Raw genomic sequence first — 13,167 nt, 5'->3', positions numbered from 1 at the left:
GACAAAAAAAATAATAATAATAATACAACTGTGTTCTTCCGGTCATCGGAAGAAAAGAAACAAAAGAAAAAGTGTGCATGTGTCTAGATACAACTGTGAATCATCATGGATCGGTGGAGCCCATATACGAGAGAGAGAGAGAGAGAGAGAGAGAGAGAGCACAAGATTGCTAAAGAAAACTTAAACATCACACACCTGGAAAGACTCGTTCACAGCAATGGAAATAGCTTTTTCAATGCTTGGTGTAACCAGCCGAGAAACATAAGAGCCTATGGAAGACAACTCTTTCTTTGCAGTTCTTTCCAAGGCTGTAGGCAATTCTTTGTTTAGAAGGTTTGAAAGCATTGAGGTCAGTTGTTGGGCACGATCTCTTTCTAACTTCTCGCGCTTTGCATTATCTTCTTGTAAGCGAGCCCCCATTGCATCCACATGTGCTTTAAGCACTTTCTCCATACGCTGGCCAAGAGCAACCTCCATTCGCTTTACTTCTTTGGCAACAGGCACTGCCAAAATTGCTCCCATCTGCTTTTGAAATTCCCCCTGCATGGTTACTAGCTGCAATGCACCAACAGTCTAGAGTATCAGTTGCAGAATTAAACAGACTAATTAATTGCACTTACAGGTATAAACACCTTCTCAACTCGCTGTCTCCAATCATAGACAGATACCTGGTTCAAAGACTCCTGCATTGCATTGATCTGTGCAGCTAGTGTAGATGATGGTACACTACTCCACAAGCCATTGCTCGAATCTTGCTCCAAAGTACCTATAATAGATGTTGAAGATCCAGGCATTTGTGCAGATGGTAGTGTCATTACCATTGGTATGTTGACATCAGTTTTGTTTTTATTTTTCTTTTTTCGGGTCTGTGAAGTCACTGGTTGTGCTGATGAATCATCTACCTTGACAGCAACTTCTTTAAGCTGCTCACATAGCTCATCTACTATGGGAACACTGGACAAACGTTCCTCCGCAACTTCACCAGTGATACCTTGTTGAGCTTCTTCACGACTTGCATGCTCAAAATGTAGCTCCTCCACCATATCCCCCTCCTCTTTGACAGTATCCATGCAAGCATACTCGGATGGTGCATTAGTCTGATCTCTCTTCCTAGAATCTGAGACAAGAAGACTGTTCTTTTGTTTCTCTGGATATAGGACAGTGCTATCAGTAACTTCTTTTGTTTCGACTGTTAAGACTTCCAGGTCAGCCTTTTCCATGTAATCTTCCAGCCTTGATTCTGGTTTACTCAGCTCCTTTGACATGCCACCAGCCCCCCGAGGAGAAGAAACGGTCGACCCTCCATCAACTTCCCCTTTTGACCTTGCCACCATGGACATAAGCTCTGAAGGTGTTATCAGATGCATTGAGCCTGCACCACTATGCTGCTCTGACATAACAGATGATGCAGCAGTGGTTGAGATAACCTGCCAATCCCTGTCCTCACTTATCCTCATAATCTCGTTGGAAGTTATCCTGGGAGACAAAGGATAAGAATCCTGAACAACTACATCTGAATCATTTTTGCTTTCTCCAGACTGCTCGAATATGCGAACGTACTCTACCTGTTCTCTTGGAGAGTTGTTCGCTGTTGAACTTTTCAGAACTGCCTTGGCAAGAGGTGAACTTCTTGGACTCAGTGCGACTGCTCCAACATGAGGAGTCGGAGCTACAATTCGAGAAACATTAGGTGACAGTTCCTTTGTAGGAATTTCTTTCATCTCTTTTTTGGAAGATCCAATGCCGACTCTTGCATCAAGCATAGAAGTTGGTTCCAGACTAATAGATGGCAACTGACCCCCTCCAAGAGGTTTATCAGTTAAAGAGACACCAGAAATAGGGCCTGGGGACTTGGCTCTTAACATGGCACTTACTTCAAGCGCAGTAGAAGAAGCTTCCATGTCCATGGTACTATTCCCAACTAACCCCTTCAGGTCCTTTTCAACAGTGAAAGTGGAAGGTTCTATCGGTGGCACACACAGTGACAAATCAAGTGAATACTGCTGTATAGCCTGCGTTTGGACACAATACACTTGCACGATACCATCACCATCAAAAACATTCTCACTTGTGGCAGTAAGACTTAAAATAGGCATTGTTACTGAGAATTCTGCCAGATAATCCAGATGAGTAGTGGAAGGATTTGAGCCAAAATCCACATGAACCACATACAGAGCATTTCTCTTTGCATTAGGCAACAAAATCACACAAGCGCTGGGCACCACAAGCACTTGATTGAAAAATGCATCATCAGGTTCCCCTCCAGAAGAGCTCTTCAACTCGAGCGTCTGGATGCACTTCCACTTTAATGAACCTGACAGAGGAAACCATCCTTCTCCAATGGCAGGCACCCACAGTTTAAGCTCTCGATTCAATGGACCCTGGGCAAAATACAAAAACAAAAGACAATTTACACCCATACTGTCCTCAAGGAGAATGCATTTGAATCACTAAGCGTTCCATCAATAATTGCAAGTCCTTTCAACATCACCATTCTAGCTTCAACCTGAGCTATCTTGGAACACAAAAGCAAGCAAATACAATACCGCAGTAAGGAGAACAATATGATCAGCACGGTGAGGAGCTGAAAGTAATCCAACTGCACCAACTGGTAGTCCATCATGGGGTGAAAGAGTGCAAAATGGCAGCCTATCTTGCTCTCGCCAAAGCCGTATCTAGAAAGAATCAAAGAGAGCCAATGAGCAAAAATTAGAAATGCTATGAATTCTTTCTTTGCTCTTCCTCAGCCAATTCAAAATGTTGCACATTGGTTGAATCCATCGATGGCCACATACCCAACACCCTACTGCATCCCTACCACCAATTCCACGTAAAAGCTTCTTTAAGTTTTGAAACTGTGTGCATTCGTGCCAGCAAGCACACGTGCTTTGCATGCGTGCATGTGCGTAAGAGAAAAAGAGAGAGAGAGAGAGAGAGAGAGGAACTGAGCAAAATGCAAAATTTGATGACATCAAGAAGGTAACAGTTTACATTACCATTCCATCTTTTGAAGCTGACACCAACCTAGTCCACTGACTTGACGAAAGATCTGTGACTTCACCATCATGCCCACCCACACAATAGACCCCTTCGATCGGGTTATCCACAGGACAAAGCACTGGTTCTTCTGCCGTAAAGCCACCGGGAGCAGCGCTCTGCCGGACTTTTTTAATGTCTATGGTTAAAACATACTTGCTCATTCCAACAACCAGAAGGTCCTGAAAAAAGAAAAACCCAATTAAGGCATAGCAATAAAGCAGGTAGATGGTATACACTGTCTATATAAGCTCTAAATGGATGGACAGCAGAAGCACCTCCATATGAGTATGCCAGCAGACATGAGGATGGACGAATTCCCAATTCCCAGTGAACTGGATTGCCAGCAAGATTTGATCTGTTATTTGCACTTTGTCATCTTCACCAGGGCCTTCAACTATTCTACGAACAAAAACTCTTCCATCTGAACTTGCACTGTTGGCATAAAGTTTAATCATTCAAAGGTTAAACACAGATTCAGCATCACATGAAGGTTCATAATAAGATCTGAAGATAATGATGGAATAAAAGCATAACAGCACATAAACATACCTTGCTAGAAGGTGCACATCTTCTGCAAAAAAGGCCATATCGGTTACCCTCTGCATATGAAGAATCAAATCATCCATGTTGTTAAAACGTTGACAAGTATTTTTAGACAAATTTGACCTTAAAAAAGCATTAAATCTACACACCTCTGAGTGGCCCCGGAGCAGATATCGTAAAGCCGTGTTGATGTTCAGAATCCGAATGTGCCGATTTGGGCGCAGCCCATAGCATATATAGCTTCTATTTACAGCTATCTGCCTGCCAACAAGTAACTGGGGATCCGAAACATACTTTGTGATAGGAGAAGCCTCTAGTTGAGGCTGTGCCTCCCCAGGCAATCGAATATCAATATCATATACAATATGCTCACCCTTGAGGTATCGACCCCTTGGAAGCTTACTACTAGCAAGCCTCCCAGAAGCAGACGGAGGAGCAAGGCTGACAGGAGGAGCTGACGGTACAGCAGGGGCAACCGCCGCAGGAGGACGGGACACCTCAGAATATGTATCAGAAGTGTGAGAATCTGTGGGGGGGAGTTCAAGAGAGGTTGGGACAGGCAAGCCACCCGAGGTTTGGTTGGTCAGAAGCGCCATCAAGCGTGCACTATCCAGAGCAGGGCTAGAAGGACTTGGTGAGCTTATCTGCAACATACTCTGGTGTGAAACAGACATGGGTAAAGGTGGCGGTATTGAAGGTGAAAAACCAGGCTGACCAAAACCAGGAGCTGGATAGGGAGGGGCCCGCAGTCCTTGGTCCTGAGGATAAGGATACTGATTATACATGGAACCCTGAGATCCAAAAGGATACGAAGCAGCTAGATTAGAATAAGAGCTTGTGGAGGGACCATACGAATTGGACGGAGGAAAACCATTGGGGGGGAAGTTATGGAAAGGATGGCCTGGAGGTGGATATGGGCCTGGTGGCGGATTATAACCAGGTGGTGGTGGGTTCTTGAAAAAATTATGAATGTCAAAATTTCCTGGAGGTCCTGCTGTGCCCATGAGTGAGTGTATTTCACTTCAAGCCTACTACTTGTCTGATTGAAACTGAAAATACACCAATAACAATAAAAATTAGCCTGTTTCCAACCAATCACTTGCAAAAAGCATCCCATGACCTGCTAAAACTCTCTCTCTCTCTCTCTCTCTCTCTCTCTCTCTCTCTCTCTCTCTCACACACACACACTGGATATCTTCCTTCCACCTTAGGTGCACCTGTGTAACCCTAACCCTAAGCCTACAATTGGCATCAGAGCATAGGTCAATCCTGATGCCATTGCTATCTTCTGAGGCTTGGCGTTAATTATCTCAGCGTATCCCAACAACCACCTCCGTTGTCTGAGCCTCAATATCAGTAACACCTTCTACACACATATCTGCCCGACACGCCATCCTCTAGGAGCTACCCACTAAGCTGGTGCACACAGAATCGCCCCCGCTTCAGCCATTTGCTGCCTGCTAACAGAGCCACCTACAGCAACCAAAGCACCACCCTGAGGCCTCTCCTCTCCAGCAGCCACTACCTCAGCTCATCATCGTCAGCCCATCTGGTCTACCCACACGCTAGCACATGTCAACAAAAAAATTAGGGGTTTTCAAAATAAGGTGAAAAACATCTTATTCATGCTGTTACAGCTAAAGCATTTTGGAGATTTGCAGAAATTAAGGCAAGATTGGCAAAATAAAAGCTTCTGCATTTTTTAAAATTTGGGGCTTTCGCAAAAAACAAGTCCTCTGCATCAAATTAAGGCTTCAAGAATATCCAAAATTTGGGGATTTGAAGCCTCCTACATCAAATTGAAGATCCCACACTGCCATGGAAGGTGCTGGAAGAGACCGTTCTTCATTGACATATGCCCAAGAAGAAGTTAAACTTCCAAAATTATCTCCATTTTCTCTTTTTATGTGTGGGTCGAGAGTGCTCTGCCCGGGATGTCCCCGAAAAACTTAATTAAATAATCTCTATGAGTGTTTTCCATTTTGTAATGCCTTAATGTTATAAAAGGCCTGGTTTCCGTATCATACCCTACTTACAGCCAGGGGGTTCTGTCTTTGGGTAGATTGATGTAGGCACATACATGTGTGATCAACCTCTTATATCAAGCTCGACAAGAGATTTTGAATGTTGGCACACTGTGTTCTTTTGTATCACATGTTGCAATTTAAAGCCCAAATCACCATGGCTATTGAAGGTCTTCTCAAGCACCTCCACCTTCACGGGATTCGTGTGAGTCAAAAGATAAGGTTTCCAACCTATAAAAGCATGTACTTGATGTACTTCATATCACATCTAATCAATTCACATTAAGTCGTGCAATCATCTCTCTAGAGCATTGTTACATTCTCATTCCCTCTCTCTCTCTCTCTAAAGACCACTTCCCATAGCTAGTTGCTTGTGCAAAACCCTAACTGCCTTGTGTTACCCAAACCCTAAGTCTACATGAGGCTATATAAGTGGGATTATCCTATTGAATGGACTATTGCATTCCGTAGGTGTGGTCGGAATCCGGATGAAAGAAGGCATGTGCCTAGGCCTGGGATACGGTCCATGCAAGCCTTAGCCCTTGGACTCGAGGGTGGTCTATGGATTTAGACCTGCAGTCGGGAGGTGAGCTAGCTTGCACCCCTTTGATTTGGTACTAATCATGCTTGTCCTATGTTTAAGAGATCTTGGGAGATCTCACACACTTGAGCCTTGAGATCAACTCTGCCATCCCACACGATTGGCAAGCTCCCTTAGTCTCTCCACCTAATCCAAAGTGGTTAGCTAGCTACGGACTAGCAAAGATGACGTCTAGATTGGCCTTGGGTCCATCAAAAGCTAGCTAATAGTGCCCACTACCAAACTTGAGGCCCATGTTCTTTACAGCCCGAGCCTAGTACCTATAGAGTGCAGACCAGCCACGGTGTCACTTTCAACAAAAAACTCTCAAAATTTTTATTTTTAAAAAAAGAGCAAGAATGATAGGCCAATTTCATACGCCGTTTTACCATACATTAGCAAATGTTTGCTTCACCAATCATACGCCTTTATGCACATAACATTGAAGAGCAAAAGAGAAAGTTTGAAGCGGGACTTTAGCCCATCATTAAACAAGAATTGGAAATCGTCAGCTTGAACATTTTCCAATGTGAAAGGGCTATGCTGGACACTAGAACGCCCAAATAATGGTGAATGAACAAATGGGGGATTAGGTGCCCAAGACACGACACTAGATAATAACTACTGCACTTTAGATGCTTGGTTTTGCACGTAGGAAGCATGCTCGGCAAGCACCCGAAGTCTTGGAAAGGATTTGGTATGGAAACATGCTCTTTTATGGTGGTTCACACTCAATTATGGAGTTATTAGTTGGACGCCCTCATTTTTAAAGGCATTCACATTCACTTTTAAAAGAGTGGACTTTTTATAAGATTGGACATCCGACATCCCGTGAGGATTGGGTCTCACATATGTTGGGCTGGAGTTTTACTCTTTGGGCACCTAGGGCACGAGAAAGGGCAAGGTTTCAACGTGGGCTTCAATTTGGACATGCTTATGGGCATTGGACACATTTGGGTATTTGGCCATGTTTATGGAATTTTTGGCCACTTGTGGGGGCTTTGCTCACCCACATATGCCTATGTGTGAGAGTCTGTGGAAGATTTACCAAAATGGACACTTTTCCTTTTTTTGAAGATTGCCAACCTCCATATAAGCCCGCCTAGCTTCAAGCATTCAGCCAGCCTTCCGTACGTCCCCTGTAGCAAGAGTACTCCATCCATACTACTAGTCATACTTCTGCATTTTCTGTCTTGTTGTGCTGTACCACCCTGACTTGCTGCTGCTGACATCATCCTTTGTACGACTTGTTGCTGCTGAAGCTCCTGGGGGCTCTGTCCCTAGTACCTGTACCTTGCTGTTGCTGCCCCTTCTGATGGGCAACCTGTTTGTACTTGCAAAATTAGAGTTGCCATCTAACGAAAATTCTGAAAGCATTCAAAAATCGTCTTAAAAGTCAAAAAGTCATTCAAAAAATCATCTTATGTCAAGTTGATACAGCTGAAATAAGCCAAGCCATCCAGATGATGTAAGGGTGTTAAGGTGGAGGGGGTGGGTGAGGGTGAGGGTGAGGGTAGGATAAGAAAAACTCTCAAAAAACTCCAATCCTCGAAATCGAAAACCAATATTGCCTTATAGGTAATCTTATTCAAGGAGCGGTAGTCCATGCACATCTTGTAGGTGCTGTCCTTCTACACTAAGAAAATTGTATAGAAATAAAAAAGAACTATGCAAGGACAATAAGGAAATAAGACCTTTTCTCCAAAAGCTCATGCACCTACGACATGTGCTGGGCTAGGGGGGGGAGGGTTTGCAAAATTTTTCCCTTTGCATAGATGCAATAAACTAAACTCTACGAAGCACCTAAGTAAAACCTTGATTCTAACTATGATGCACTACCTTGATAGAGAACTATATGATACGGGCAGCTGATACAAATGAGGTCGCCACCGAGGTTGGTGGAAGGTTTGGACAGGAGAGATCCCCTTGTCCATAAGCTAGCAGCAACCAAGACTGATGACAGCCGCTATTCTGTAACAATCTCAGTCCATCTTGATGTGCTATGCCTGTATAGTTATCATGCGTTGCCATGGTTATGGTAGCTAACCTATGTTAAACAGTTATGATCTGTTGACATGGTTATGGTAAACTATCATGAATTACCATACTTGTGATGTGTTCCCTAGCTATGATTGGTTACCATAACAGTCTTTGAACACCATAAGTCCAGGTCGGTTCTGATGAGTTACCATAGTTAAGAAGTATTGCCATAGCTTTAACAAGGTACCATATTAGGTTTATAAGTCCAACATGTAAAGACCCTAAGTTCAGCTATGATGTGTTGCAATAGGGTTGTGCTGCCATAGACATGGTATGTTCCACCAACAAGTCACCTTGATTCGACTAGGTTATGTGTTAGTTATGTTACCCATTTCAGGATTTCATGCTGATTCAAAAAGACCAATAGAGGTTATGTATGTTACCTTCATATAATTGCCACAAGTTTTGCTACCCGTGTTTAACCCGCGTTAGGACACATGTTACGCTTGTTATGATACAAGAGAGGCCATGTCAGGCTTGTTAAGGTGCCCACTAGAGGCATCATTACAACACTAATCTGCCTAATTTCACTGCTCTAGATTCAAAACTCGCTACAGCCTCCAAGTAAGCTTCGAAAAAAGAAAAGGTCCAAGATGCGAGGTGTACCAGGAAAAGGCGGAACAACACGCGTCGCAGCTTCAACAATTTCTGTAGAAGCTTTCCGATCGGACTCTACAGTGGAGCATAATCGCGATCAGCAAACCCAACTTTCCCTGAATTGGAAATGGAGTCCACAAAAAAAAAGGCGAGGATCAACATGTATATATATATATATATATGTGTGTGTGTGTGTATATGTATATATATATATATATATATATGGGTCACCTGTTCCGTGAGACCTAATTTGCATTTCCAAAAGGAGGCCTTAGCGGTATTTCCTACCACTTCAAAATCTAAATCTTTTGGTTATTGGAGGATCACAAAGCTAGGATGGTATGGAATATCTGGTCTTTTCATTAGCTCTCTCTCTCTCTCTCCCTCTCTCTCTCTCTCTCTTAGGCCTCGTCCCTCGACCTGACCTGATTCCTTCGAGACGACATGGCCAGCTCCCATCACTAAGGGGAGATGATATGGCTACTTTACACTATTCTTGAGGAGGATGGTGTTACTATATGACCACATATTGTCATCATATAATATCATCACGTGGATACTTTAGCATAAGTAGCTAGCTTCGTATGATTTTTCTTTTTCGCAATTTAGTATTCATCATGGATATATTGAGCTACCTTTTTTGGTCTCATAAATGCTCTGGGTGTTTTGAACACGTCTCTCTCTCTCTCTCTCTCTCTCTCTCTCTCTCTCTCTCTCTCTCTCTCTCTCTCTCTCTCTCTCTCCAACAACTTATTAATCGACTTTGAACAATGGCCTCCTCCTTTGTCTAGCATGTCCTCCACTTTTCAAACATGATTGAATCCTCTTGTCCTAAATCTTTCTTCGTGTACTTCTTTGTGTGTTATTGTAAACTTTGCTTCCAAAATGAAAAAAGACAAGACCTTTCTCGCCCCTCCATAACTTTGTGAGGATCTCTAATGTATACTACTCTTACTGCTCTCCAGTTTATTGATGCCTCGTCTACCATGAATCCATAAAAATCTTCATCTTCAAAGCCACATTGCTTCATAGTGGTATTCAAGAGATCCCAAAACAGAATTTGATTTGTGGTTTCTTTCTCCTTCATTTCACATGTTGCTATTGTCATGAGCTTATGCACACTATCGTATCATACGAACATGTACACAATATGGATGGCATTAAAATTTCAACTTGTACACCTAAACAAAACCCATTTAAGGGAAGCATATGTTAGCTTTTACATACCTTGGGTTGTACACATGACAAGCCATTGTTGTCTGGTGAAACAACGCTCTATGAATGTGATCAAATTGAACCCATGATCAATTCAAGTCACCGTTTCTATTTCTTTGCATGCGGTTTACAAGATCCACACCTGAAGCAAAGCCTTTTGTTGACATTTTAAAGACAAAACATCTATCTTCACCCATCATACTTTTGCTCCAAACCATTAGTTGTTTTTGCTCTCCCACATGTCAATGGAAACTCACAGAATATATTTCCATTATACACCCATTGGGATCTCTATCACACATGTTCCTTCTTGGTTATGTTAGCAATGAAAGTTTTCAAGTCATTGCTTCTTTGATTCTCCATTATCAAAGGAATGATGCTCTGTGACACTTCATCGATTCTTTTCTCACATTACGAATATTATTTGGATCCAAGTCTACAACCTTAGAAGATATTGTTGGCTTCTTGGTCTCAGTAGTACCCGATGAGGATGGCCAATTTGCACTCTCCAAATTAATAAAAGTTTTATCTCCCCATAGTATTTTCTCCATAAGAATGATAGCATACTTCAATGTCAATGTTGAATCAATGATGAAATGCTCATTACATCAACATCAAACTAAGCTGGTAAAGTGAGAAAAGCAGTATCTTCTTTCTCATCTTCTTCAGATATTATAGCATTAAAGTTATCAAAAATATATAGAGGCTTATAAATGAACTTCTCTAAGTATTGACAACTTACAATCCTTCATTCTAAAGCATGAGGGAGTGAGTTAATCAAGAATAAAGAGAGCTCATGAAGTAATGTCCATAGAGGGAGAGATTGAGGGAAATGAACACGAGGGAGAAAGAGAAGGAAAAGTGAGAGAGAGAGAGAGAGAGAGAGAGAGAGAGAGAGAGAGAGAAGTGTGTGTATACATATATATATATTTATATATTGCATAAATATATATTCTATGTGTGTATATGTATATACGTGTATATGTGTGCGTGTTTGTGTGTATTTATAGCGTGTTTGTATTTATATATATGCGTGTGTGTGTGTGTATATAAATATATATGCATGTATATATGTGTGTGTGTACATTTAAATACACATGTATTTATAGTTGTAAATAAGTGTAATTTAAAAAAAACCTCTCTCTCTCTCTCTCTCTCTCTCTCTCTCTCTCTCTCTCTCTCTCTCTCTCTCTCTCTCTCTCTCTCTCTCTCTCTCTCTCTCTCTCTCTCTCTCTCTCTCTCTCTCTCTACACACATCTTTTATATGCGAAGGAGCACCGAGGATCTGTGTATGTTTTCTATATGCAAATGGGTTGGGTGGTGATCACCAAAGCAAGGGCTTTCACATTACTGTACACACACACGCGCACGCACATGCACGAGAACACACACACACACGTGAACATATGCTCTCTCTCTCTCTCTCTCTCTCTCTCTCTCTCTCTCTCTCACACACACACACACACACATAAATATAAATATGTATATATATTTATATGTATAAAAGATATAAATGTTTCTAAATGTATAAAAGATATACTTGTACATAGACACACATATATAAACACATAAACACACTTACATAAACATATAAATAAACACACACCTAAATATGAATATACATGTATAGTATATTTTTGGATCAACAAACACACACATGTATAGTATATTTTTAGATATAAACAAAAACACACATGTATAGTATATTTTTAGATTAAAAAACACACTCCTATATACACAAGCACCCTCATACACTTACATAAAAACACATATAAATATAAATATGAATATATATTTATATACATAAAAGATATAAAGATTTCAATTTGTATAAAAGATATATTTTTACATAGAGACACACACACATACTACATTAAAACACAAACACTCTTACGTAAACACCTAAATAAATATATACTTAAATATAAATATACATATACATTATGTATAAAGATATAAAGATTTCTATAGATAAGTATATTTTTACAAACACACACACACACACGCCTGCACACGCACACACACACATGCATACACATACATACACACACACACACATATATATAAATAAACGTATACATAAATACACATAGATAAATATATATTTATATATATGTAAAGATTTAATTGGAGTGAATTATTTTTAAATTTATACATATGCATACATAAAAACATGCATGATACTAATATAAATATATGTATATATTCAATTCGAGAGAGTTGTTTTTTAGTGTATATATATGCATGCATAAAAAACATGCACGATACTAATACTAATTTCCATGTAGCTAACATTTTATGGATAGACCGTGTTGCACACAGTGGAGACACATCCATGGAGCCCAAAAAATCAAGAGGAGCTAGCTCTTCTAGTAAGATATATTTCTTATGTTGGCATTCATGATGGACATTAATTAATTAAAGTGAGTGGTTTGTTTATTAATATTCCTTGTGATTTGAATGAAAGAAGCAACCATGAACTACAAGTCGGATTCTACAACCATAGGTAGACGAAAGTCGAGGGATGAAGAGGCTACCTTGAGAAGCATTGAGCGTAGTACCCTACAAAAAAGATTACGTTCTAGAAGCATAGGTAGAAGAAGATCAAGGGATGAAGAGGCTACCTCTATAAACATTGGGTGTAGTACCTTGCAAAAAAGAAGAAGTGATGTGTGTAGTAATGAAGGCTTATCTTTCCCATGCACAGGATGATGAGCCCACTGTCACATTGTCTCAACCTGAGGAGGGAGCCCAATCAAGTGGTCCTATTAGTGATGGACATAGAGATAGGAGAGAAGGTATCACTGGAGTGAGTTTTTTTAGAATATTTTATCATGGGAGTGAATCCAATTAATTATGTGTGATGCATGCATGGTTCATGTGTAATCATGGTAGTGAATGATTTATATTTGTTATAATTATTTTTGTGAGTGATTCCAAAGTAATTGTGATCTAACATTGTGGACTATGTTCAGTATAGATTATGAGTTCGGAACAACCAAGGTGGACATTGGACGAGATTATATAGATGAGCACATATGTGCTAAATATTTGATTTTGTATGGTTAGGCCCATTGTACATATGTTGGGCAAGGGTTATTTTTTGATGAGATGCTTTAAAAAGCATTG

At 40.8% G+C, this 13,167-nt stretch overlaps 1 protein-coding gene across 3 annotated transcripts in view; it reads right to left on the bottom strand.

Moving 5' to 3' along the window:
- Window positions 1-9,121, bottom strand: part of LOC147624292 (enhancer of mRNA-decapping protein 4-like) — a 44,009-nt gene extending 34,888 nt beyond the window's left edge. For 2 of the 3 annotated variants that reach the window (XM_086819262.1, XM_086819264.1), the window contains exons 1-8: window positions 8,833-9,121; window positions 3,732-4,631; window positions 3,589-3,638; window positions 3,315-3,471; window positions 2,997-3,218; window positions 2,547-2,675; window positions 669-2,381; window positions 196-555 (exon numbers count right to left, since the gene is read on the bottom strand). In XM_086819262.1, coding sequence (XP_086675388.1) covers window positions 196-555; window positions 669-2,381; window positions 2,547-2,675; window positions 2,997-3,218; window positions 3,315-3,471; window positions 3,589-3,638; window positions 3,732-4,586 — 3,486 coding nt within the window. In that variant the 5' untranslated portion in view covers window positions 4,587-4,631; window positions 8,833-9,121. Of the gene's footprint in view, window positions 1-195; window positions 556-668; window positions 2,382-2,546; window positions 2,676-2,996; window positions 3,219-3,314; window positions 3,472-3,588; window positions 3,639-3,731; window positions 4,632-8,609; window positions 8,672-8,832 lie in introns of all 3 variants that reach the window. The other variant, XM_086819263.1, reaches the window with a different exon arrangement.
- Between the last annotated feature and the right edge of the window lie 4,046 nt (window positions 9,122-13,167).

The sequence above is a fragment of the Cibotium barometz genome, chromosome 25 (genome assembly GCF_041138505.1).
Source record: "Cibotium barometz isolate CiBa-2024 chromosome 25, ASM4113850v1, whole genome shotgun sequence".
Taxonomy (NCBI): Eukaryota; Viridiplantae; Streptophyta; class Polypodiopsida; order Cyatheales; family Cibotiaceae; genus Cibotium; species Cibotium barometz.
The sequence above is the reverse complement of the archived record's forward strand: the minus strand, read 5'-3'. Positions and strand labels throughout refer to the sequence as shown.